General features: G+C 39.7%; 1 protein-coding gene across 2 annotated transcripts in view; it reads left to right on the forward strand.

Annotated features, from left to right (window-relative positions):
- Nucleotides 1-168: 168 nt before the first annotated feature.
- Nucleotides 169-27,856, forward strand: part of IL17RD (interleukin 17 receptor D) — an 89,183-nt gene continuing 61,495 nt past the window's right edge. Inside the window, exon 1 of one of the 2 annotated variants that reach the window (XM_054036214.1) lies at nucleotides 169-429. In XM_054036214.1, coding sequence (XP_053892189.1) covers nucleotides 223-429 — 207 coding nt within the window. In that variant the 5' untranslated portion in view covers nucleotides 169-222. Of the gene's footprint in view, nucleotides 430-766; nucleotides 872-27,856 lie in introns of those variants that run through there. The other variant, XM_054036215.1, reaches the window with a different exon arrangement.

Genomic DNA, 27,856 nt, shown 5'->3' on the forward strand with positions numbered 1-27,856 from the left:
TTCCTGAGTAATCTCGCCTTCCTTAGAGGCAAAGACTTTGAAGCAGCATCTCTTTTCATTGCCAAAAAATAGTACATGACTAGGGGCTGGGGAGGAGGGACAACGATTGCATTCTGCGCCAGACACAGTTATTGTAGTTCTCTTCGCAAGGAACAGCCCCCCTGCCACCAGCAGGGATGCGGAGGGGAGGGGGGGGGGCAGCAGCTGCACATTCTCTCGCGCATGCACGCAGCTAACCCCCCCTCCTGCTGTTGCTTCTGCTCAGACTCCAGTCTCCGTGCACTGCCGCTGCAGACCATGGCACCTTGGCTCCAGTTCAGCTCCTTTTTCTTCACTCTGATCGCCTGCTTCAAGGGTCACCAGCTGGCTGGGCCTGCCGGAGGACCCAGCAGCAGGCGGGAGCCTGCGGCCGACACGTGTGGATGGAGGGTGAGTGGACTGAAGCTTTGTTTCTTGTTTCTCCGCACAATCGGGCAGATTCATGCGCTGAGTTGGGTTTTCCAAACTTGCAGGATTTGGCGGAGTGGCGTGGGGAGATGCCAGAGTTTCCCAGCTAAGCCTCGCAAGCGCTGTCCCGTGGGCAGCGGACTCTTTGCAGCCCAGCCCATCTGAGCAATGCAGGTGTGGTGCCTACCTGCCTGTCCGACTTGCTGCTTCTCCCGAATATGCAAGGAGAGCTCGCTGGGCAGTGTGCAGGAGGGGGGGGGGAGCCTCTTCTGCAACTCCTTTGCTGCTGCTCCAAGGCTCTGCAGCTGGTAATTTGCGGCCAGGAGGAAAGGTGGCATTTCCAGAGAAGGGATAGTTACTGGTTTCTCGCCCTGGGGGTGCGAGGCATCGTTTAACCAGCGAGTGTGAAGAAGTCACTCAACAGGTCCTTTATCCGCAGCTCTCTCCTTCCTTAACTCGACCTGCCCTGCCAGCAGGATAAAAAGGCGATCATTTGGGCTTTGTTATTTTAATGATTCGAGGCCGGCTTGGGGTCTTAGCTTCAGGCCTGATCATCAGACATAGGATGTAGGAAAAGTAAATTGGCGGGGGGCGTGGAGGGGGGGAGCTGGAAGGTGAAACATTCCGTTATTGGTCTTTACCTTTTGTTCCGGCTCCTGGTGCGTTAGCTTCAGACTTTTCTTGCTGCGTTTTCCTGTTTGTTTTTCAAAAATCACCTTTCAGTGTTTTCTCCTCACAAAGGCTAGCGAGAATTCTAGTTAAATTGTGGAGTTCCAAGGACCATAGGAAGGAAAAGACTGACTTTCATTGCCTTTCTTTTTTGTTAGATTCTCACTAATGATTTCATTAGTTTCAGATCATAACATTTGAAAAAGTTCCTGCAAGGCACAAATCAGGGATATGGAGGGAATAGTGTAATTCACTGGAAGTTAGAAAACACTGGAAACTATGTAAGAGAGAGAAAAAATTCACATATTGCATCTTAAGTCACGGTTTACTAGCAAAATATATTTTACTATAGTATTCATGTTTCACAAGATGTAAGCCGTGTGCGCCACATATTTCAAACTACCAGCGTACATATTTCTGTCAGGTTCAGCAGCAGCTATTAAATATACTGTCATTACCTATTAGGAGTTATAATGCTTGATTAATTTTGCTTATCTTGACATCTAGAGGAATGTGCAATATATATTTAATTGATTTTTCCTTACATAATGAATTATATTGTATATATTAAACTGATTATATCTGGGTCTGTTTAATGTAAAGCTTTTAAAATAGTCCCCTGTAATAAATCTGCTAAAAACACAATCTTTCAAGTTACTGTGAAGAAAACCTTTATTTTTGTATCACATACAACAAATTTAAGGTTTTAATTTCCTAAACAAACATTCCAATCAGTTAGACTGTGTTACCAATATATTTTTTATTTCCAGTTAGCAAATTTGCCTGACCAGTTTTTTAGATAATGAATCTTATTCTGTAGTACAATTCTTAATTGAGAAAACTCGTATTGACTTAAGTGGGAGTTTTGCCAGAGGAATGACTGCAGGAAGGGACCCATTGTCTTGGTTGTGTGGTATTTATCTTGGAGTGCATGTAAGTTTTGAATAGACTTGACATACTATTAAATGACTGATGGCCCCTGTAACACATTGTCTGCTCTGGGGCAGGGCTGCCTTTGAAGTGCTACCCTGTAGGAAGTAAAGAGACTATTTGCTCTATTAAAATTCCTTGGTATTTCCTCTGTTTAACCACAGGCCACTTCCCCTCTGCCACTCTAAACACTGCAGGGACACTGACTGATTGAAAAGACATAAGCCCTGAAGTAATTGTACCTTATTCAAATAGATATTCTTATTGTAGCTTATTTATAAATGGTTTCTAATCTGTAGGTTAAGGGCAGGAACAAATCTAAAAACTTTATAGAGAGAGATGAATAGCATGCATGTCTAATGTGTTTTGAGTAAAACAATGCTTGTTAAGTTAATTTTCACTAGTATAGTATTGAAAAAAATATTGTTTAACTGTTGATATTTGAGTAATTAAACAAGAGATAGAATGTGACTTATCTATGTGTGTGTTATTTTTCTTATCACTGGTAGAATTGTGTGGATATGTCACACTTTTCTCACAATTGCATTGGGGGGAAAACCTGGCTCCCCCACCCCTCAATTTGAGCACTTTTATTTATTTTCCCCAAATTCATGCTCATTTTCCTCATATGTGAAATTTTCATGTCACATTCTGCTTAGGTTTGCTTAATTTATTAGAACAAAAAAATATGAACTTTTCTAAAAAATACTATAATCTTTTTGCTTTTAATCTAATGTAAATATTTGAAATTTGTCTTTGTTTTATTGCAGTAAAAATTTCATTTGGTAAAGGAATAGTGTAGATTTGTGTTGGTAAGAATTTATATTTGCAAATATTTGCTGTTTCAATTCAGAGACCCTCAGCTTATTCTTTTCATTTGAATCATTTGAATTTGCAAAATCTAAAGGTTATGGAACAGGTCCTGACAACTTTAGTTGCAAAATATGTGAATACTTGCAGTGCATTCTTTTGTAGTAGTTTGGTCCCAGTCCTGCAAGACCAACATGGCTCTGAACAAGCAAAACAGTTAAGCATATGTGTAACTTACGAGCACATGAGTAGTCTCACTGAGTGAAATCCTCCTGGCCTCACTAACCTCAGTGGCAGAACTTCCTTTGATTTCAGTGCGGCCAGGGTTTCACGCATTTACTTCAGTGAGAATTTTAAGGCTTATCTACATTTGCAAGTTGTACAAGTTTGAGTTAGGATTGAAATTTAAAGCACAATAGCTATTCTGGAATAGCTCCCTGTGTGGACACTTATTCTGAAATAGCTATTTCGGTTAATTTCCCCATGTAGGTATTGTAAGGAATGAAGGACTGAGCTTTAAAATTTAGTTGTATATATTTGGGGCCCAGTTCTGCAAAGAGTTAAGCACATGGGTAACTTTACTCACATAACTAATTTTGTTGACTCCAATGGGACTACTCATGTGAGTAAAGTTTTCCACATTCTTAACTCTGCAGGATCAGGCCTTTGACTGTGTTCAGACTAAAACATAAGATTAATGAGACTATTGACTGAGAGAGAATATAGCATTTGGCATATTTTAAAGCAAAAAAACAAAAAGTATTGTACGTTGCCCACAATAGGGGCTCCTTGCATTCCTCCATTCTCCCCCAGAAGCTTCCTATGTGCCATCCTCCCATCCGCTTCTATTCCAGGGATTTTCTGCAGTCTTCATCATCTCGTCCCTCATGCCATGAGCTCCTGTGTGGCCCCCTGCTCTCCCATGCTAGGGTTCCTGATTCCCTTCCCCATGCCAGGTGCTATGTGTGCAATCCATTCTACCCATGCCTCCCCCCCCCCCCCCAAACTTTCTGATCTTCAGAAAGTTTGATTTTCGAGCTGATTTTCAGTGGCACTCAAACTGCTTGGGGGGCTCTGCATTTTAATTTAATTTTAAATGAAACTTCTTAAGCATTTTAAAAACCTTATTTACTTTACATACAACAATAGTTTAGTTATATATTATAGACTTATAGAAAGAGACCTTCTAAAAACGTTAAAATGTATTACTGGCACGCAAAACCTTAAATTAGAGTGAGTAAATGAAGACTCGGCACACCACTTCTGAAAGGTTGCCTACTCCTGTTCTACACCAACAGAAGAAGTTTGTGTCCAGACATGGGGGCTGTGCTGGCGTAGCTATGCCAACATAACTATTCTGGCTTAGGCTCTGTATTGTAGACATAGCCTAGATCACTTAACTAAATTTCCATAAAAAACATGCTAACTACAGCATGCCTACTGCTTTATGTTTATTTAAAAACCAACATCACAATTTAAGTATATACACTACTCGAACAGGAAGATGTCTCTTCATTACAATTGTTTTATAGTGGGTCTGAGCCTTTCTTCCATAAAAAGCATTTAGTCTAAATAGTGCAAGTAATGTATTTTCAGAGTTGGCTTTCAAATGCACAAAACATTTAGAGAGGAAAAATGATGAAAACTTATTCCAGTTTACTTATAATAAACTTGTTCTGAATATTGACAATAAAAATGCATCTTTAATCTTTTACATGCATTTTATTGTGTAATTGTGTACTTTGACTATTCAGGACATTCAAAAGGCTCATGACCTAACAAGCATTTCTGTAGTTGAAGGCCTCCCAGCAATATTATGGACTGGATTTGTTTCCTCTTTATAATGCATGCCATGGTTTAGATTTCAACAAACAAAAGTTGCCTCTTAACAACTTGAAACAAATGTATCAGTCAGACTAATTTCAAAATCTAGATAAATTATTTGAGGGGCAAAACAAATACTTAATTAATTTCATAGATTTAAATATTTTCTTGTCCACTGGTGGAAAAAAGTTAAGCCATCATTAGATGACTCTAGCTTTTCTTTAGTTAATTACTTGATAATGTTAGTGTAATGTGGATGTTAGTTCATTTAAGCTGCAACATTTTAAATGGGTGTTTAATAAGGACCAGCTGTCTTTTCCAACAGATCCGTCCAAAGATGATGAAACAAAGCTTTGATGTGAATTTGCCCATTTAATTCTGCTCAAAGGCTGAAGTTTGCCAATTAATTTGGCATTTTATTAGGGTACTATAAAAATGACAGGAGTGCAAAGTTTTATTGGTGAACAATAAGACTAAAATTGGTCTTCAATTTTTAAATGTGAAAATAATTTCTCTTTACTTTACTTGTGGTTGTAAAATATGAAGTGTAATGCTCCCAATAATGTTCAATGGTGCTTGAAGGAGGAAACTCCAAAAGTTTTATTTTTATTTTTCTGAAAGTTAACAATTTACCTTGAAGTTTTATGCTGTATTTATGCTTTGTTTATCTGCTTAACATAAAACTGAACATTATGTGTAAAAACTGATATATAAAGCATAGCACAATTTGAAAAAACACATATAATTTATATCTCAGGTTATATATCTCCATTAATTTTGTGGTGTTCCCTTGTTCTTCCCTCCGCATAAAATTATATTAATTTTGACAACCAATTTTGTGAAAGAAGGGCAAGTCATAGGAGCTATTTTAATTAAGCTACTTTTTATTACTTTCAAATGGACATTCAGCTTGATTTATTTTAAATGCATATATATTTGAAACCCTGTTTCGAGATTAGATATAAACTGTGAAACTGGAAAAAAAGATTTTATCCTATCACGTTTTTTGCAATTGTAAATTCATCCAGCTATTTACCTTTCCAAGCTTTGACAATTATAGTCACCATTGTTTACACTTGTACTTGTGCCTCTGTATGAGTTTCCACAAGAGATTAAAATCAGAGAATAATGATTACTTTACAGCATATAGCAGTTTGCTACAGTAATGGATGGTTTCCTGCAGCTGTTCTGATGTGCAATATTTATTTAACAAAAATATATGGTTTTGAACCCCTTTGTCACTTTAGTGACTATCCTAAATCCTGTTAGCTGAGCCATATATTTAAACATCTTCTGTATGCTTCCTTTTCCAGCATGTCAGGCCTTATGCTACTTTAGCAATATGTTGTGCATTCAATAGCATACTGAAAACATCTCTTCCTGGGTTTCACAATAACTGTCATCAGACTGTAGAATGAGTGACCCCAGAATTCCACAGTGGTGTGAAAAGTGTAATATTGACCCATATAATCTAAGGGGTCTCTTTTTAAAAAAAATGATAAATAGTCTTGGAAGGATTAGTTTTTTATCAGTCAATTCGGTAAAGTCAGTTTCATGATACACACCCAAAAATATCTGAAAAAATATATCCGTGGATAATTGAAAGTTACAGATAGACAAAGTAAGAAAAATGCTGCTGGGGCACTTATCAGACTTTGATTTAGGGATAGTTACTTTGAATATTTTCACATTTGATATTGGCAATTTGTGTTTTAACAGTTGTATAGCTTTAACTTTTTGAATGTCAATGTCTACTGTTATTAAATAATTATTGTCTGACCTCTCCCATAATTTCCCAGAAAAGTGAACATTTAAATGGATAAAAATAGAAAAAATATTAAAAATAAACCAGTACTATCAGTTGAAATTATAAAATAATCTATTTAATGTTGTTTATTTCTGCAATTGAACACGGCACCTGTATCAAGTGTATATAACGATACAAAATGTACTTCCAAAAGTTAATTCTTGGAAGTATGCCATGAACATGCAGCAATGTAGGGAAGTCAAGTGCATATTGTTTAACATTAGCTATAACAAGTTTCCATGTTACAGATGTTTCTTAGTAAATCTGACTGATCTTTAAACTCCACTGGACCCATTTCTAATAACCAATTTTCAAATTGTAGGTATTGCTTTGTAAAACGCTTAGAAATAAATGGTCTGACAAACACTCTGATAGAAGGAGTTGATAGTACCACTATAATAGCTTACTATTTAACAGATGATTTTTAAAAAGTTCTCTAAAATCCACATGCTTATTTGGGTTGTCTTGAAAATTGCTGTGCCTCCTGGGACCTAGGGTAAAATTAGTGATCAAAATTTGTGGTTGTTTGAGCAAGGGGTTTCCAAGATACAGCCCATTCCTCTCCCCATCAAAATGGAATCAAAATGTTACAGTTCTTGTAACTTTATTTTGCCTATTGTGGCTCTGATCCTCCCCAAATTGATATCATCCACTCAAGATTGATCTGGGCTAGTGTCTGGTACCCACTCCTACTTTGAGAAAGCAAGATTAAAAAAATTATTCAAGGTAAAAATTGGATCTACAATATGGCTTGAACCAAGTTGACATGTCAGAGGAAGAAATTTGCCCATGTGCATCAGGACTAGAGTTTAGTTGCAATCCAGGATGGTTGCAGACAGCCTGACATCAGATTAATTGGGGGCTAAAAGATGACATACTGTGGCTTTTGAACCTGAGCACCACCCATGTACTGTGAATTAGCTCAAGTCCTACCTACACTTGGGAGTTTTCTGAGGCTGTCTTGTGCACATTAGTTGCATCGTGCAGGGTCATCTTCTGGAAGTTTTGCCTGCAATCGTTATGCATACTCAGATTTTACTTTAGAGGAATTGTCAAGAATAATAGCATTAATTAAATAGAGGGAAGATTAAAGATTCTAGTAAGCAGCAGCATTAGGATAATGTAACCATGCCACATGCTCCTGACTCATTTTCTGAACAGTGGGTCTGAGTGTGAGGTATGTATAGCAAAGAAAGTAGCTGTGACTCTCATCAATGTCAGTATGATCAAAGTGATTATTAAGTATCAGGAAACTACCCATAGTAGAGAGCTCTGTTCTAAAAACTTATGTGACGTCAACATTGACTAATGCACTGTCAGAATATTGTATAAATCAAATCAGTAACCCATATTTTTCATTAAAAATAAACACATTTACACTTTCTACAATAATTAATCCATCTACACAAACTAAGGGTTCAGACCTCTTGATTTTCCCCTTCAAAATGTTGAGGTTCCTTAGAAAAATTGTAGTTCTTTAAAAAAAAAAAAAAAAAAAAAGGCAGAACAAACCTCAAATGACATTCTCCCTTCACAAAGGGTTATAAAAAAATCAAGCAATCCACAAATAGCAATGAATATTGTAAATGATAGTCTAACCTAAAAGCCAGAATTTTTGTAGAACCTTTCTCATCCCGGTAAAATGAAAATCTGGTGCAATTTTACCTGTGGTGGCACTGCTGCGCTGCCACATTAGAGCCAGAGGTAGATATAGGGGTGCAAGTGGGATCATTTGCTCAAGGGTTTCTCAGATACAGTCCCCAAATAAGGAGCCGATTTTAATAATCAAAGTGTTCTAAAGTACATACACATAGGGGGATTGTCTTGAAAATAGGTATGCTGTAACAGAGGCTGGGATAGCGTTTGCAGTGCAAATTTGGGGTCATTTGAACAAGGGATTCTCAATATAAGGCCCCTCCCGTACTACGAGCTTCTTTTAATTTTCACTAATATCTGTGTGAACAGTATGATTATCTTGAATATTGCATACCACAACAGAAACAGGGGTATGCTTCTGCATACAAATTTGAAGTCATTTGGTCAATGTGTTCTTCAGTTTCAGCCCCCAATAAAGAGATGATATTAATATTAAAGTTGCTCTAAAACCTACATGCACGGTGAGATTGTCCTGAAAACGGATAGTTCATAACAGTGGATGGGGTAGACTTGGGGAGGTGGTGAGGAGATCACCCATTGAGATGAACAGGCCACTTCAAACCTCAGCAATCCTCCTAGACTTCAGAGTGTTGTGCAGGGCGCTTTCCCCTTACATTAGCCCTAAATGGAGTATGGTATCTGAGTCTTTCATCCATGCCTCTTTGCTGCCTCCAGCTGGTAGATGTGCTTCTCACAGCCCATTGGTTTACCACCTACCTTCCTCCTCATTGCCCCTCCACCCATACTGGGGAAATGCAGAGTCCAGGAGGAGGCCAGAGATGGTAACAGACTGCCAGTAATGTGTTCCCAGGAAACTTTCTTGTGCCTGTGCATAGGTACTCCCTAGTCAGACCCCCATCATTACCACCACTTACTGAAAAAACAAGGGTCATTCACTGCCCCAAAACTTTATTAATACAGAGTTAAGGTTGATTGGCAGTTCTACATACCCTTCCAGAATGTCAAGTGCACTTATACTTTAAATCTCTGAAACCAGGAAAAGATGAGTTACGGTGCATACCAGCCCCTCTCTGTAACCTTAACTCTGCCCTCCTTGAATGATGCTCCAACCTGCTCTGACAGACATCATAGCACTCTTTTTCCATATGATATAGGATACTGTGGGGATGCCTATGGTAGGAGAAACTGTCACACTATGTCCTGAGTAAGGCAAAAGTTGCATTTGGGGCACACTTCATGAATACCAGCTGGGTAGGCCTGGCCTATACTTGACTATTTCACCTACTCTGTATAAACCACCTGTGAAGGGGCTCCCTCTTCACCTCCTGGAAACACTGACTAGTGAACACTCTCTGTGAATTAAGCACCACACACGGTCCAGCAGGGTTCCAAGTGTCTTTATTGTGGTTTATGCTCCAAATATATCACAACAGAGCAGCAGTTGTCTGGAACCCCCTTCCTGCTCCCTGGCTCATACTACTTGCTTTCTTCTCAGAGCTACCCAGCTGGCAAGCTAATTACCTCATTAGTTCATCAGGCTCCCTACAGGTGCAAATGATCCCTTCTACTCTTCCAAGCCCAAACTACCTAAGCCTCTCCTATTCTAACTACACCCAGTGCTCTGGGTGTTCTAAGTGACCAGGGTGCTGGCTTCCAAAGGCTCAATTTATAGCTGCTAACAGCACCCTGTCGCACCAAATGCTAGCACCCCTTGACTCTTGTCCTCAGGATTCCCCTTACAACACGACCTGCATCTCTGCCCTGTAGTACACTGTCATGCTTACCGTCAGACTGTTACAAATCCCTCAACAAGAATATTGTGCTCCTCTATTTGCATAACCCGCATAATTCAGCACAGAAATGAGGGGTCCCAGATCCATTGGGTACCGATGCATCACTCTTTGTATCACAGTTTGAGCTGCAGCTACTTGTTGCAATTAATCCCAGCATTAGTCAATATACCTGTCCCTAACACAGTGAAGGACAGTTGGAGGGCGTGCAGATAAATGAGAGAATACAATTCTGTGGGTCACACCATACCACATAAAATGGTACACTCCTCATGTCCGTTTATTATAGGGCAGCCCTGGCCAAAACGTACTATCCCCAGTTTATCGTATTAGTTCCGGGGGCAGAGTTAAGGTTGTGAGGAGTACTGTTGTGTGTAACAACTGGATTCAAGAGATTTAAAAGTAGGTGCACTCGATGTTCTGGGAGGATACCTGGCACAACTAGTCAGCTTTAATTCATGTGTTAATAAAGTTTTTGGGTAGTGAATATTCTATAAGGGCTTCCAAACTGGCAGTACTCAGCACCAGCTCTTCCAAGGTGTTGAATCCTTTCAACCCGCATGGAGTTCAATGGGTGTAAGCACCTGACAGGCTCAAACTCATAATATTCTAGTCTAGCATATAGTTTTAAATACTTTGCTAAAACCAAGTTCCTTAGGAAGAAGTCATTTGAATACATTTAATTTATGAATTGCACCGCATTTTAAAAATGTACTCTTTACTGGACATGCATCTTTTTTATGACATTTTTGAAGAACAATTTCTAAAAATTGTCTATATCAATGTTTCTAATTCATTTAATTTATTTGTATCTGATTTTTCCTAAGTGATTTAAACTTATGCTTCATATTTTACTTTCACTGGGGTTTTAAATGGCAATGTGAACTACTCAATTTTGATCATTCTTGGTGAGCAGACTTGGATTTTCATTTCTGGACACCTCCCCCCCCACTCCAGTGGGAGGAACTAAATATTTCTGATCTTACTTCTGACCATATTCAAATCCAACCAAGCAATCAGTGACTTTCCTGACTTTTTTTGTATAAGGCTGTGGGAAAATTCCTGGTTGGCTGGCTATGAATTAATGAAAATCCTTAGAATGCTTCACTAATGATAGCTCCTGTGGCTTTAAAAAAATGCTATTCCCTTTTTTAATTTGAAGGAGGTCATGGGGGTTTACAGAAACTAAGAAAAGAAAGCGTAACATCTGGTTGTGCTCTGCTGATGACTGCTTTTGTGTAAAGAAAAGTTATGGAGTCTCCTCAGCATCAAATGCATTCAAGGTGATCCTTCATAAGAATTTCTTGCAAGAATACATTTCACTCAAACTGTGTTTTCTAATTGCTTTTACTCTGTACTTTGAAATACTGTTTTTTTCTGTTAACCAGGACACTTTTGAAATCCTAAATTTGTAATATTTTCACCTAAATATATACCTTAATTTTATTTTCTTCTCTATCAAATATTCTTTTGCTTAACTCAGTTATGTTCCTATAACTTTTTCTAAAGGTTTTGAGTCCAACATTAAAAAACATTAAAAATAGATCTTAGGTGACCCTAATGAAATTGATGGAAGTTTTGCTTTCAGAGTTTATATCCATATAGATAGCTATTTTTTGACTACTTGATTATAAAGTAGTTTGAGTTTTTGAAATAACTTTTTTATAATTTATATATACATATTAATATATAATATGCATTAATATATATTAATGTAGTTAATATATAATAACAATTTTGGATAATAATACTTTTATCTGGGGGTTCTTTGTTACCTTTCACTTAACCATGTTTGATAAGTTGAAAAGCCTGTCCTGTAAATGTTTTGATCCAAACAGCTAAATGATTAGTCTAGAAACTGCTGGCTGTTCATTTACAATTACAAGTGGGTATTCTGTGCATGGTTTATATGGCTATCAGAAAATATAATAGGAAATATGTACAGTTTTTAACAGTAACATACACCTCTACCCCGATATAACGCGACCCGATATAACACGAATTCGGATATAATGCGGTAAAGCAGCGCTCTGGGGTGGTGGGGCTGTGCACTTCTGTGGATCAAAGTAAGTTCGATATAACGCGGTTTCACCTATAACGCGGTAAGATTTTTTTGGCTCCCTAAGACAGCGTTATATTGGGGTAGAGGTGTATTTACAATATCTTATCTGTTTTTGAAAAATATGTTTTGGTTTTATAAAGTGATTCAAATTAACAGTCAGGGCCTGTGCTTATCACTTATAAGTGGCCTGCTCTGCACCTAATACTGGCATAGCTATATTGGTCAGGGGTGTGAAAAAAACATACCCTCTAGCAACATCGCTATGGTCACAAAACTCCAAGTGTAGATGCAGTTATGCCAACAGAAGAAGACTTCTGTTGAGCTAATGTTGTTTGGGGAGGTGGGGTTCCTGTACCAATAGAGAAAGCTTTTCCTTCTGTCAGTGCATGCTGCATCTACAGTAGGAGGCAAAGCTATGCTGGCATAGGCTCTGTAGTGTAGACATAGCCCATGAGTTAGAAGCAAGGGTCAAGATTTTTAAAAAGGGGGTCAAAATCCTGTCTCCTTGAAGTCAGTGGTAAAACTCATTTACTTAATTGAATTTATCTTTGTGTGCCTAGAGTTTGGCTTCTACGTCCATATGTAGGTGCCTAAATAAGAGGCCTGATTTTCAGAAGTGCCTAGCATGTAGCAGCTCATCTTGGCTTTAGTGGGAGCACTGGATTCTCAGCACTTTTGGAAATCAGGCCACTTATTTAGGCCTGCATCTAAATAAGGCCTTAGTGATGGGATTTTCAAAAGCACCTAAATGACTTCGGAGTACAGGATGGGACTTTCAAAGTGCCTAACAAGTTAGGCACTTAGCTCCCATTAATTTTCAATGGGGCTTGCGCTCATAAGTCACTTAGCTCTTCTGAAAATTCCACCCAAAAAATGTAATTTTAGGCACCTGTTTTTTTACAATCTGGCCAAAAAAGGCGGAGGAAAATTTCCATTTGTGCCTGTGAAAATCTCTCACTAGATTATGAAATGCACCACATATAAAACAGCACCATTCTAAAAGATTTACAATATTTAATGTTTTGATTGTGCTTTTCATCTGAGGATTTCAAAATGGTGAGTACTTCACAAGCATTAACTTAGATTTACAATCTTGTGAAGAAGACAAAGGATATATAGGAACCATTTCAGCCTCCACTGAAAAGCAACTGCCTCTGTGGTGGAATGCAGCAATTATTTAACAGTGCATTGTAATGCTGTACATTTTCTGACAGGAAATGAAGAATAGTGTATCCAGTTGTAACTCTAAGGGGAATTTAGACAGACAGACTATAATTTCAAAAATCATACTAAAATTACAGAACAGAACCATAGGGTCTTTTATGACCATAAGTGGTCAAGGATCTCTGTTTCACATCTCATCCTAAAGACAACAACTCAGTCAGCACATAACAAATGTGCTGGAGTGCTGGTACCCTACTGATTTGGATTTAAGGGGCCTTCTGAATTGCTAAGATCTTTGATTTTGTTTACAGCATCAAATCTTTTTCTGAAGCCTCTCTATGTCATTACACAGGACATGTATTAACAGCTCAAGACAACATGGGGGGAAGATCCTCAGCTGTGTAAATTAGTGTAGCTCCACTGAAGTCAATGAAACTACATTGATTTATGCCAGTTGAGAGTCTGGCCCTTATCCTTGATGTTTTTGTCATGAATTAGTTTTCAGTGTCAGATCTTTTTTTTGTTTAATAATAGAAAAATGTTTAATAAGTGAAATAAATGTTGAAGACTATCAGGATTGTTTAAGCCGTACCATCATAGTTAAAGCTCTATTATTACAATTCTGTCAGTTAGTATATCCCTAGATTAAAGGCTGAGTTGTTAATATTCTGTAATTAACCTTGTGGTTTATCTTTCTTTTGACTGAAATTAAATGTTAATCAATCTCTCTCTCTCTCTCTCTCTCTCTCACACACACACACACACACACACACACACGTAAGTTAAAATATCAACAAAACTTGACCCTTAACAGGTGACAAGTTATTATTCTATGCTGTTCCAGAACAGCAATGGAAACAAAACCTGTATCTTTTATTCATAAGTTAGGGATAATACAAGTCGGTATAGCTTAGGTTTTTCCATATAGTTGCATTTGTAAGAGTAATTCACTAATCATGCCATTCACTTTTGGGGTTCTTTTCGAGTAAGGACCGCTAGCCGTGAAATGTCATGCAGAGATTTTAAAATGGGACATTCAGCTCACTAAAGAATGAGCTGCAAAGACAGAATTTTCTTTTTATTACTCTTTTGGCAGTAAATGCAAGAATAGAAGCCACAAAATAAATGAGGCTAAAACCCAGTATAATCCAACAATGCTGATAGGTATGAATAATTATTTTTCAGGTTAGCTGTATTATATTTGATATGAACATTTTGGTTGGTGGTTATTGTGTTCCACTCACATGCAGAACTTCACTTTTGCAAATTTGGTGTGATAGTTTAGTAGTTTGCTTTTCTTTTGGCTTGATGAGTTTTGGTTACAACAGAGAAAATAATTGTTTCAATATTTATGTTTCATATTTATTCCAAGTAGCTTTGTTGTTGTTGTGAGTTATTATTTACAGTGGAAGTGGAAGCTTACAGCAGTTTTAGGACCCACTTCTCAAGTTAGTACAATAACAGGACATTTTCTGTGTAGTAGATGAAGGCTTTAACTGGAAGTGTTTTATATACCATATTTATCTTCCTGTTAAGTGTTCAAAGATTAGCTTTTTAGACATTCATGTTAGCTCTGACAAAAGGAAGCCTGGTAAAGATTGTAAGAACTACTGCCTTGATTTAACTCGCTAATCTTTACAGTTAAATGTTTAAACTCTTAAATCTTATGCTGCAATTCTGCCTTCCTGTGTGTTGTTTAACTAAAATGGCTGGCAGGAGAAAACCTGTGCATAGCATTAACTTTTTGTCCAAAGTCTTGTTTGTTAGGAGTAATTGTTTCATATAGTAAAATGCTCAGTGTACTATTTGGGGCTCATATTAAAAAAAAGTTTGTAAATCTTTTTAACATATTGTCAAAATCAAAAGGCTTTTTTTTTCTTCAAAATTTGATCAAAGTAGCATAACCTGTGCCTCTGTTTTTGTTACACACACTGAAGGTCTGTGGATAACATTACATTTTTTCAGCATGAAACTGAACACTTCAAATCCCTAAAGCAGTCTCAAATTTATGGTTAATAAAAGAATTTATTGTACTCGATGTCATCTGTTATATCACTCTGGGAGCAGAAACTGGCAGTGAGTGGACAGGAAATATTTCCATTTCAAATCGCTTCAATCGTACGGTCTAGGGCAAAAGTTTCTGATTTCAGCAAAGTCACTGTACATAGCAACGTAATTAAGCACTTTTAGTTGATTAAATGTGTATTATATCTTTTCAAACAATATTAGTTTCTTTTTGATTATGGTATTTAACATGAATGTATTATTTAAATGATTACATGTCTTATATTTGCTGTATTTCAGTATTGATTATTTAAAACCTTTTTTATTGGCAGAAGGAATAGTAATTGTGTGTTTCCAGGTAAATGTCTGTATAAGCCAAGAGAACAGCAGTAAGATGAGTTAGTGTACCATGGCCAAGCTACTTCAAAGTTTCAGACCTTTGTATTTGTAATCAGCTACTTTCTGAATAAAGAAAAAGCTCCTGTCTGGTGATTAGGTTCTTCTAGTGTAATGGATTTCTTACACTTGAAAAAGTTAAACAGTTTATGTTGAAGTGTGATATCTATAGCGTGTGACTTTTATTAATGGAAACTGCCTGCTGTCTGATTTGAGTTTCTATACATATTCACACATTAAATAGTTTTTAAAATGTTTTCAGTAGTTTAAAACATAAAGCTGTGCAAATAATAAAACGGAAATGTATATTTTGAGAAAGATGGTGACCAGGGGAAAGGACACTTTTGTTCTCTTACTTTAAAAAGTTAACAAATAAATTATCCTCCTAAAACATCTTTTCATTGTTGCCTGTGAATATGTACAATGCAAAATGTGGTTGCAAAAATGTAGTGCCTGCTAGTCTGATTAATTTTGAATTAAATTCTTATAACAAAGACAAAAATGCACAACAAGCTTCTTGCAGATTCCATACTGACTTTATTATCATCTTATTGGGAAAAGTAAAATAAAACAAAACAAAACAAACAAAAAACCAGAAGTGTTTTGAAGTAAGGGTGACAGTTTAACTCTCTGCTTTTCATTGCAGACCAGGTTGCTTCCCATTATATTAAGGAAAATTTGCGGGGAGGCAGGGCAGGGAGAGGGTACAGAAGAAAGGACTCCCATCAGATGGTGTCCATGTGGATAATGTTTGTCACTTCAGACCTTGCTTCCTCCTCAGTTGAAGGTGAGAGAGCCTTTTCAGAAAAGATAATATACAAAATAAAAGCTAGAAGGGGTTGCTATCCTTTGGAAGAAGTCTGCATGTTAGTGCCCTTTTGTCACACTGCCATATAGAATACAGGGCAATCAGTTATCACTAGCAAAACAGGTGTTTGAAAAAGTAGACGAGTATCCTACTTGTATTGTTAAGAACTGTTTTATGCAGGGTTTTGTGTAAGACACTTAGCAATAAGCACCTAACATAGATAGGTAAGACCTAATTTAATAAGCTAGTTCTAAGGAATACATTCCTAAACAGGGAAATAAAATGTGAAAAAATAATTGCTGTGAAATAATACAGTATACAGATTGCACTATAGGTTTGTTACAAATTACTTGTGTTAGAGTATCACCTGAAGACCCCAGCTGAGAGTGTGTTCCATTGTGCTAGGAGCTGTACATGCACAAGATAAGCAGTAGTCCCTGTTTTGAAGAGTTTACAGTCTAATTAGATCTGACAGACAAAGGTTTGGAGAAAGGAAATATTATTATCTGAATTTACAGATGGAGAGCTGAGGTACCTAGAGACTAAGTGATTTGCCCAAAGTCACACAGGGACTCTCTGACCAAGTCAGGAAATGAACCCACAAAGCTCTACTTCTCACCCTGAGTCTGACTGTTTTCTTTGCAGCACACCCAGTCCTTGTCAGCCCAGGAAATGAGCAAGTGGACCTACGAATGAAATCCGGTCCTCATTTGGGAACTTTGGTCAGACTTTTGTTGTTCTTTTAAGGGATTATTTCACATTATAGATTAATGGTAAATGATTATTTATATGAAAGCTGTTTTTAATTCAGAATAAAGAAAATCTGAATCTCATTTGTAACTTTTTTTTTCTTCACCACTTCAGTTTTTAAACTGGCCAATCCAGTTTTAACCATTTGTAGAATATAAGAAAAAGTTACTCCCCAGCTGAGACTTTTATGTACCAAGATTTGGGTCAGAGCAAGTCTTTGTCTAAAGGGGGCTTACAATGGAAATACTGCCAGATCTGAACTGTAGCAGCGCAAATGGCAACACTATAGTAACGTAAGGTCCTGGCAAGTTGTTACAGCTTGTGTGAGATGGTGAATTTGACTGCAAATATCACATTTCATGTCAGGTAATATAACGGTACGAAAATAACAATTAGTAACTAACATCTTACTTTATGGATTGAACATGTAACCTTTGCTTTGGCCTGCTTTCAAATGTACTTAACATTACATTTGTAGGAAAAATGGAACTCTTAAACTGTTTCACTTATTTAAGTGTATTATAAAGTGTGATATCCAGAGGATTTAACTTTTATTAGTGGAAACTGAATGCAGTCAGACTAGAGTTTAAATAATATTTAAAACATTAAAATAAATATTTGTATTTAGATTTCCGTTTGTAATAGTTAAAAAATCACAGGAATTGATAGCATATAACAGCTCTAAAGGAGTAGAAGTCAGCGTTTGGTACTGCAGGCACAGCATGTTGAAGAATCAGAGGGGGCAGTGCAGAACGGGGAAGAAAATTGGCAGCATGTGACCTCCAGAAGAAGAAAGAGGAGAACCCATGTATCCCCAATGCAGATAGAGGTAAGAAACTGTTTTCAGGCTCTCTGCACAGGTACTACAGCTGAGAATGGTTTGGAAGAGTCATCTGAGGGAAGGGATCAGAAGGAGACCCCATCGACCGGAAGGCATGGGATGCATTGTCCTAGGGATGGGGGTTCCACGACCACCACTCCCAAGAGGACACGGGTAGTGGAGGTCGGGGACTCCCTTCTAAGGGGGACGGAGTCATCCATCTGCCGTCCAGACTGGGAGACTCGAGAAGCATGCTGCTTGCCTGGAGCTAGAATTCAGGATGTAACGGAGAGTCTGCCAAGACTGATTGAACCCTTGGACCACTACCCCTTCCTACTTCTCCATGTGGGCACCAATGATACTGCCAAGAATGACCTTGAGCGGGTCACTGCAGACGATGTGGCTCTGGGAAGAAGGATAAATGAGTTTGAGGCGCAAGTCGTGTTCTCGTCCATCCTCCCTGTTGTAGGAAAAGGCCCAGGTAGGGACCATCGAATTGTGGAGGTAAATGCGTGATTACGCAGATGGTGTCGGAGAGAGGGCTTTGGATTCTCTGACCATGGGATGTTGTTCCAGGAAGAATGATTGCTAGGAAGAGATGGGATCCAACTAATTAGGAGAGGGAAGAGCATCTTCGCAGGCAGGCTTGCTAACCTAGTGAGGAGGGCTTTAAACTAGGTTCACCGGGGGATAGTGACCTAAACCCAGAGGTAAGTGGAGAATTGGGATACCGGAGGAAACACAAGGAGGAGGGTGCAACAGGGGAGGCCTCCTGATTCATACTGAAAAAGTAGGGCAATCAGCTAGTTATCTTAAGTGCCTGTGTACACGATCCCAAGAAGCCTGGGAAACAAGCAGGAAGAATTGCAAGTCCTGGCACAGTCAAGGAACTATGATATGATTGGAATAACAGAGACTTGGTGGGGTAACTCACAAGACTGAAGCAATGTCATGGATGGGTATAAACTGGTCAGGAAGAACAGGCAAGGGAGAAAATGTGGAGGAGTTGCACTGTATGTAAGAGAGCAGTATGATTGCTCAGAGCTTCAGTATAAAACTGGAGAAAAACCTGTTGAGAGTCTTTGCGTTAAGTTTAGATGTGAGAGCAACAAGGGTGATGTCATGGTGGGTGTTTGCTATAGACCACCAGACCAGGAGGATGAAGTAAATGAAGCTTTCTTCAGACAACTAACAACAGTTTCCAGATCACAGGCTCTGTTTTTTATGGGGGACTTTTCACCCTGACATCTCTTGGGAGAGCAGTGTAGCTGTACACAGACAATCCAGGAAGTTTTTGGAGAGTGTTTGGGACAACTTCCTGGTGCAAGTGCTGGAGGAACCAACAAGGGGCCATGCGCCTCTTGACCTGCTGCTCACAAACAGGGAAGAATTGGTAGGGGAAGTAGAAGTGGGTGGCAATCTGGGCAGCAGTGACCATGAGATGGTTGAGTTCAGGATTCCAACAAAAGGAAGAAAGAGCAGCAGAATTCGGTCCCTGGACTTCAGAAAAGCAGACTTTGACTCCCATAGGGAACTGATGGGCAGAATCCCCTGGGAGGCTAATATGAGGGGGAAAGGAGTCCAGGAGAGCTGGCTGTATTTTAAAGAAGCCCTATTGACAGGGCTTTGGAGCGGAGTCTGGAGCTGGAGCCTGGACCAGTAGGCTTTTGTCCTGAGCTGGAGCGGAGCCAGAGCGGAGCAATTCAAAAATTTGATTGCTCCAAATCCCTGCTTATTGAGGGCACAGGAACAAACTATCCTGATTTGCAGAAAGAATAGTAAATATGGCAGGTGACCAGCTTGGCTTAACAGAGAAATCTTCTGTGGGCTTAAACACAAAAAAGGAAGCTTACAAGAAGTGGAAACTTGGACAGATGACATGGGAGGAGTATAAAATATTGCTCAAGCATGCAGGGATGTAATTAGGAAGGTCAAAGCACAATTGGAGTTGCATCTAGCAAGGGATGTGAAGGGTAACAAGAAGGGTTTCTACAGGATTGTTAGCAACAAGAAGAAGGTCAGGAAAAGTGTGGGACCCTTACTGAATGGGGGAGGCAACCTACTGACAGATGATGTGGAAAAAGCTGAAGTACTCAATGCTTTTTTTGCCTCGATCTTCACAGACAAGGTCAGTTCCCAGACTGCTGCACTGGACAACATATTATGGGGAGGAGGTGAACAGCCCTCAGTGGTGAAAGAACAGGTTAAGAACTATTTAGAAAAGCTGGACATGCACAAGTCCATGGGGCTGGATCTAATGCATCTGACGGTGCTCAGGGAGTTGGCTGATGTGATTGTAGAGCCATTGGCCATTATCTTTGAAAACTTGTGGCGATCGGAGGAGGTCCCGGACGATTGGAAAAAGCCAAATATAGTGCCCATCTTTAAAAAAGGGAAGAAGGAGAATCCGGGGAACTACAGACTGGTCAGCCTCATCTCAGTCCCTGGAAAAATCATGGAGCAGGTCCTCAAGGAATCCATTTTGAAGCACTTGGAGGAGAGGAAGGTGATCAGGAACAGTCAACATGGATTCACCAAGGGCAAGTCATGCCTGGCCAACCTGATTGCCTGCTATGATGAGATAACTGTCTCTGTGGATATGCGGAAAGTGGTGGACGTGATATACCTTTACTTTAGCAAAGCTTTTGATATGGTCTCCCACAGTATTCTTGCCAGCAAGTTAAAAAAATATGGATTAGATGAATGGACTATAAGGTGCATAGAAAACTGGCTAGATCGTCAGGGCTCAACGGATAGTAATCAGCGGCTCAATGTCTAGTTGGCAGCCGGTATCAAACGGAGTGCCCCAGGTGTCGGTCGTGGGGCCGGTTTTGTTCAACATCTTCATTAATGATCTGGATGATGGGATGGATTGCACCCTCAGCAAATTTGCGGATGACACTCAGATAGGGGGAGAGGTAGATATGTTGGAGGGTAGGGATAGGGTCCAGAGTGACCTAGATAAATTGGAGGATTGGGCCCAAAAGAAATCTGATGAGGTTCAACAAGGACAAGTGCAGAGTCCTGCACTTAGGACAGAAGAATCCCATGCACTGCTACAGGCTGGGGACCGACTGGCTAAGCAGCAGTTCTGCATAAAAGGACCTGGGGATTACAGTGGACGAGAAGCTGGATATGAGTCAACAGTGTGAACTTGTTGCCAAGAAGGCTAATGGCATATTGGGCTGCATTAGTAGGAGCAGATCGAGGGAAGTGATTATTCCCCTCTATTCGGCACTGGTGAGACCACATCTGGAGTATTACGTCCAGTTTTGGGCCCCCCACTACAGAAAGGATGTGGACAAATTGAAGAGAGTCCAGCGGAGGGCAACAAAAATTATTAGGGGGCTGGGGCACCTGACTTACAAGGAGAGGCTGAGGGAACTGGCGTTATTTAGTCTGCAGAAGAGAAGAGTGAGGGGGGATTTGATAGCAGCCTTCAACTACCTGAAGGGGGGTTCCAAAGAGGATGGAGCTAGGCTGTTCTCAGTGGTGGCAGATGACAGAACAAGAAGCAATGGTCTCAAGTTGCAGTGAGGGAGGTCTAGATTGGATATTAGGAAAAACTATTTCATTAGGAGGGTGGTGAAGGACTGGAATGGGTTACCTAGGGAGGTGATGGAATCTCCATCCTTGGAGGTTTTTAAGGCCCGGCTTGACAAAGCCCTGGCTGGGATGATTTAGTTGGGATTAGTCCTGCTTTGAGCAGGGGGTTGGACTAGATGACCTCCTGAGGTCTCTTCCAACCCTAATCTTCTGAGTCTTTGAGTTTGCCATTACAGATGTATTTAAAAAACACACATTATTTACTTTATTGTTCTAACTCTGATAGGACTTAGCAATATATTTTTTTAAAATTCAATTGTTTGTGAACTAGATGAGTACATAGCAGTATCTGAATACATTGTTCTTCTTTCCTCTTCCCACTATAACTTTTGAAGTCATAATGAAAAGCCACAATCTTGAAGGCAGACACAGCTATGAACATCTAAATAGGTGCTTGGATAACATGGTGATAGACTCAAAATAAAGACTTAGTTAGAATGAAAACAAAACTCCTGAGAGAGACACTCAGCTTTGACAATCAATTCTCTTTGTCTGCTCCTCTGTGAGGTGAAGTGTGGATGTTTCTTATTCAGTACTGGTTGCTGGTCTTGTGAATTGTTCTTCTTTGGTTCCTAGATGGCTACATTTTGATTGACATCATGTGACGAAGTGGGAATGTTCTTAATATGTTCTTTGAATGCTGAGTGGGGAGTGTTGGCTGGGAAAGGTTGCAGGGGAGTTTTGCTGGGATGGTCTGCATTGGGGGATGGGAGACTGGCCTTGAGGGAGGATACTTGAGCACATAACATGAGAACCCAGGAAGGGGGTTGGAGGCCCAGATGTGGCTCAGGCTTCCCAACAGGGCTGTGGTGCTCAGCTCGCCGTTCCGTGGGCCGCTCCAACCATCCCCGCAAACTGCTCAGTTCCGCGGCTCCCCTCCGCTCGCCGTTCCGGGGGCCGCTCCAACCGTCCCACAAACTGCTCCGCTCTGCTAGCCGCTCCTCCAGCCGTCCCCGCAAACTGCTCCCCAGCTGCTTAGCAATATAGCTTCAGGCTCCCCCACTAGTTAACACAACACTCAGTGATCTCAGTGATCTCAGCTCTTAGTAATTAGTAATCAGCTCTTAGCTCTTTTGTGATTTCAGCTCTTAGTGATTTCAGCTTGTAGTAGGTGAGCCCCAGTGCTGGTGCACCATTGGCCCAAAGTGAATTCAGCTCAGCAGCCTGTAACTAGACTCCTAATGGAATCAAAGTTAGCTCTGTGGTGTCCCTGGGACCCCAAGATGGACCTAACTAAGGGGGTCCTGTTGTCTGTACCTGCAAGACCTGTCGTGGACTGTGTTCCTGTCCTCTAAATAAACCTCTGCTTTACTGGCTGGTTGAGATTCATGGTGAATCACAGGAAGTCGGGGATGCAAGGCCATGTCTCCCCCACACTCCGTGACACATCACAATTCCAGATTCTTATTATTATCACTTGTCTTTGGGTACTTCAAGAGATTGGAACTGGGAGGGCTGCAGACCACTGGTAGAGAGGGACCAGTTCCTTCAAGCTGTCCTTTTGGGGGTCTGTGGAGTGTGCATTGCAGACCATTGAAACTGGCAGCAGATTTTGTTTGCCTGCTAACATGAAGGCCAGGGTCACTGGGGGAACTGTAGTAGCTTCTACCAGTACTATACTCCCTGACAATTGCAAGTTCCAAAGCTGCAACCAGAGGGCCATCAGTGGGGCTTATGTCTCTTGAAGTTCAAACCTGTCACCAGCAATCAAAATGACCAAAGTGTGGAACACCTGTATTTTGTTGTTGAATGCTCCATAATGGATATATGATTATGGTTATTAACTATAGAATATGTTTTAAAGGATTTTTTTATTTGTTAAATAAACCATGTTTTTTTAAAAAACTGGAAAAAACAAATTCTATCACATGCAGCCATTTGAGTTATATAAGTGCAACTGTTTGCTGAAGCAAGAATCTTGGATTCTATCCCTTGCTGTGGGATGAGACTGTAACATAGTGCCCAGAGATAAGGGAACTAAAGCTTTTACATTTAGCATAGACAATCTGAAAGGCAGTATGGCTGAAATTGTTCTATCCCTGATGCTGCCTGAAATCATCTTATATAGTGTCTCCATTAACTTGTTTGTAAAATGAGGAAACAGGAAGATATCTGACTGCCTTCTAGGGGAGAGGTATGAGGAACTGTTATTTGGTATTTTATCCATCTTTCCACAATGCTAAAGATACTGAGTCTATAGTCACAGACTCTTTCTTCCTTCTGATCCACAGCACCTTTGCATTGCCATGTAGAAGATATCTAGATATCAAATCTAGTTTCTCATTCCATGAGCAATTAAACTCTGAATGTTATGAAGGCAGCACATTTAGCCCTTCAGGAAGGGGGAGTACTTAGTGTCAATACATATAGAAGTCCTTGCTGACTGTAGTGGATTTGAAAGGAAGCGCTGCCTCTTGATGCTACTAAGGATACATCTAAACTGCAAAAAAGACCCCCTTTGCAGTCATCTTCTTCGTCTTTTGTATGGCTGGTGGAGAGCAGTAACTACAATTTCACTTGAAGTTGATTGAGGCAGATGGCTACCTAAGGAGTGGCAGAATTTATTGCAGCCATGTCTCCTTCATATTTATCAATTGGGCGGTAGGTAGTAATATGTTTGATGGTCTGTTGTGGGGAGCCACACTTGCACACCGAGGGGTCCTTGATTTTCCATTTGTGCATTAGATGTCCACATCTATCATGGTTGGTTCGGATTTGGTTCAGAGTTGATCAAGATGCGTGTGGAAGGTCAAACCCAGGAACCTTCTGCATGGGATCCAGGACAAGATGCTTATTTTTTAAGTTTTGGTTAGCCCAATCTGCTTTCCAAGCCTCCTTCTGCTCATCGTTTGCTTGCATGAGATTAAGCGAATATTCCCAGAAAGACTTTTGGGGCTTGAGATGTGTGTGTGTGTGGGGGGGTGAGACATTGTCGAGGTCTTGGTAGAAAGGAAAACATCTGTTTTCCTGGATTCGCTGAGCTTCGCAGAGTGTCACAGCTGTTCGGCGTATTGGCAGGGGAGCGATGTTAGAACAATTAGCTTTGGTGTTGGAGTCAACTTCAGCTGGGTGTCAACAAGTTGCGTGTGGCTGCATCTGCTCCATACCAATGCACAATATTTAGCTACTGAATATACAAGTGCCATTGCAGATGTTCGCAACACTGATGCCATTGCACCTCAGGTTGTACCTGCTAGTTTCTGAATTATGTTGGCTTTCGTTTTAATCTGTGCAGCTGCCTTCTCAAGGTGAACATGGAAGATGAGGGTGCGGTTAAGTTTCACTCCAAGGTATGTTGGGGTGTAATCATGTCGCACATTTTTACCACAGGATGCTACTTTCAGTGTGGTTTTGGCACGCCTATTATCAAGATGAAATGCACTTACTATTGTTTTTCCAGGGTGTGGTGTGAGCCTCCATTTCCGGAAGTATAGTTTGGAGGTCCTCAGTTAATGCTCTCTCAATGTCATGGAGGTTTGGTGCTTGGATTGTCATGGCAAGATCACCTGCATATCCACATTTTTATGATTCAGCTGGAGGCATGTCACTTATGTAAATATTAAAAAGGGTTGGTGTGAGTTCAGAGCCTTGTGGGAGCCCATTGTTTATGGTACGGGTGAGCTGATCTTATTACCCAGGCACACCTGTAGGCATCTGTTACTCAGCATGGTCCACAGCAGGCAAAGTATTTGGTAGCAAAGTATAATTTTGTAAGTTTCAGCATCAGGCCCTTAATCCATACAGTGTCATACGCAGATGACAGGTTTCAAATACTGCACCAGTCTTTAGGTTTTTTTCTGATAGCCAGCCTCAGTGTGAGTTGTGAGTGCCAGAACTTGGTTGCAACAACTATGTTTTGACTGGAAGCCTGCCTGAGGGTATTCTTTTAAGGATGATACATTCAAGAAGTTTATAGGTTGCCCATAGTAGAGAAATTGGCCTGTAGCTTCCCAGCTTCATCAGTGGGTTCCCAGGCTTTCGAATGACAATTACCATTGCTTCACGCCATATTTCAGGGGTCCGTACTGTCCTTAAGGTAGCGTAGTACAATGTTGCTAGCCAATGAAATCCTTGGGGCTGAGATGGAGGAGGAATTCTGGCAGAATACCATCGGGGCCTGCAGACTTCCCTTTTTTTCATTGCGGCAAGTCCTTCTCTTACTTCCTCAAAGCTGACAGTGGAAGGTTTTGCTTGGATTGATGCAAGTATCCGGTAAAGTTGTTGATACACTTCTCTTTTCATGTGTTTATCAAGTGATCCTTTTGTGTTCTCCAACAGTTTGGAGGCTATTGAGTTTGGCTGAATTTTTCGTGGCTGATACTTTTGGGGATTAGCAGCCCCAAGGCATCACAGTAGTGTCCAGGCTCGATGGCTTGTATGTGTAAAATCAAGGTTTTGACTCTGTGCATGGAATGATACTACCTTGTCTAGTAACTTTCAGTCCAGAAATCATTTGTGTGGGGAAGAACAGTTGTGTGTTTCTAAATCCTTTCAAAAAGGGTTGGAAATAATTATATAACCTGAAAGAAACAGTCCTCAAAGTTGAGAAGTTCCAAATCTTGTCTACTTTAAAAATTACATATAAAATTTCATATTGTCCTGATCTATACAATCATGTAATCTCTAATCTACCCTCCTCCCACATCCTCAAAAAAGAAGACCGTGACCATACCAAAACAAAGCTTTGTGCACAATAATGAGCTTAAGTGTGTACATAATGCTTTTCCCATCTGTGCCTGTGTGTTTCATGACTGTGAATGGGGAATATATTGAACTTTACAAGAATCCCTCTTTGTTGTGTTCCAACAGCAGAGCTCTTAACAGCTTCCCTCCAAAGAATGTAGCAGACAGGCTGGGGTTGGGGGAAGAGATCACACACATACACACACACACTCTCTCTCTCTCTCTCTCTAAATGGACAGAGTATGTCACATTTTTGACAGACCAGCCTTTGCATAATGCTAACCCTTTCACAGCTGCAATGCAAGCAGCTGTTCCTTCCATTTTCAAAATCTATGGCTTGTAAGATAAACTCTCCTCAGAACTATAAACTCCAGTCAGGAGCTCTCTGCACAACTTCTGTTTGGAGAATTTGGTAGTAGCTCCTCTCAGCTTGTACGTATCCTGTTACAATCAATTCAGATTCCAACTTCATAAAGTACATTTCAGGTTTGAAACGGGTCAGGTAGAACATTTTTTAAAAAAGCAGTTAAATCCCAAGTAATGAAAGATTTACTCTAAAAACTGGTAGTTTATGTTTTGTGCATTCTAGCATTAGTCAGACTATAAACTAGAGAGCAATACAATATATAGGGTAATAGCAAAATGCAAGCATCATTATAATTTCTAATAAAACTTATAAAATAAATGAGAAAACACACAGCTTTTAACTGGCAGACATCTGGTTATTGAATGATTGTATAACATTCTTATACTATATACCCATAAAGAACATGTTGGCTTCTGTTTATATGCTCAGAGTTGGCGGACTTTTGCCTCTTCATTTTATTTTAAATAAATATTCCTTTAAAATAAAAGCTTTTGATGTTATCTGATCAGCACGTATCCACGATTCAAGCTATTAACAATGTATACGTCTTGTTACAGCATGCAGAAAGCAGTCCACCAAACCATAACGATTTAAAAATCAGACTCTGATCTTTTCCCTTGTCTGCCAGGCTTAAGCCTGAGCTTTTAAGAGCTCCACAGGTGGTTATTTGGACATAAAGGGTTATTCTCATATTGAAACATGAGGAAGAATGCCTGTAACTCCCCGTGCAAGCATAAGAAAAGTATGTTACAATGAAAGGTTTTTCAACCTTTAATCAGTATTGTTGAATGTACAGTCTTCTTAAAAAAAATTTATGGGGAAGATTTGCAGATTGCAATTCATTGGGGTCTTTTATTTCAGTTTTTTCCCCTTTCCCTTTTTTGAGCTTGGTTAATTAAAATGGCAAAATCAGGAGGATTCAAACTTGGATATTGCAACTGCTTAATAGTGCAGAGTTTTCCCCAAGGTATAATTTATTGAAGCGAGACATGCATTCATAGAATTTATCGGGGAGCACTGTTATTCTGATAGATAGGGATCCTGTACTCATCTTACATGCATCAGATTCCAAAGATTCCAACATTTCAATCTGTTCTGCATTTTAAGATGATAAAACTTCATTTTATTTGCAAAACAGTATAAACAGTCCATCCAGTATAAACAGAATGATGATCATACTCAGTTATAATCTATTATTAAATCTCAACATTTAATGTATCTTTGAAAAAAATGTCTTCATATTTGGAAAATGATAGCACTTACAGTGAAGGATTTGATTTTATTAACATCACAAATGTTTAG

This window comes from Malaclemys terrapin, chromosome 7, assembly GCF_027887155.1.
Source record: "Malaclemys terrapin pileata isolate rMalTer1 chromosome 7, rMalTer1.hap1, whole genome shotgun sequence".
NCBI classification, from domain to species: Eukaryota; Metazoa; Chordata; order Testudines; family Emydidae; genus Malaclemys; species Malaclemys terrapin.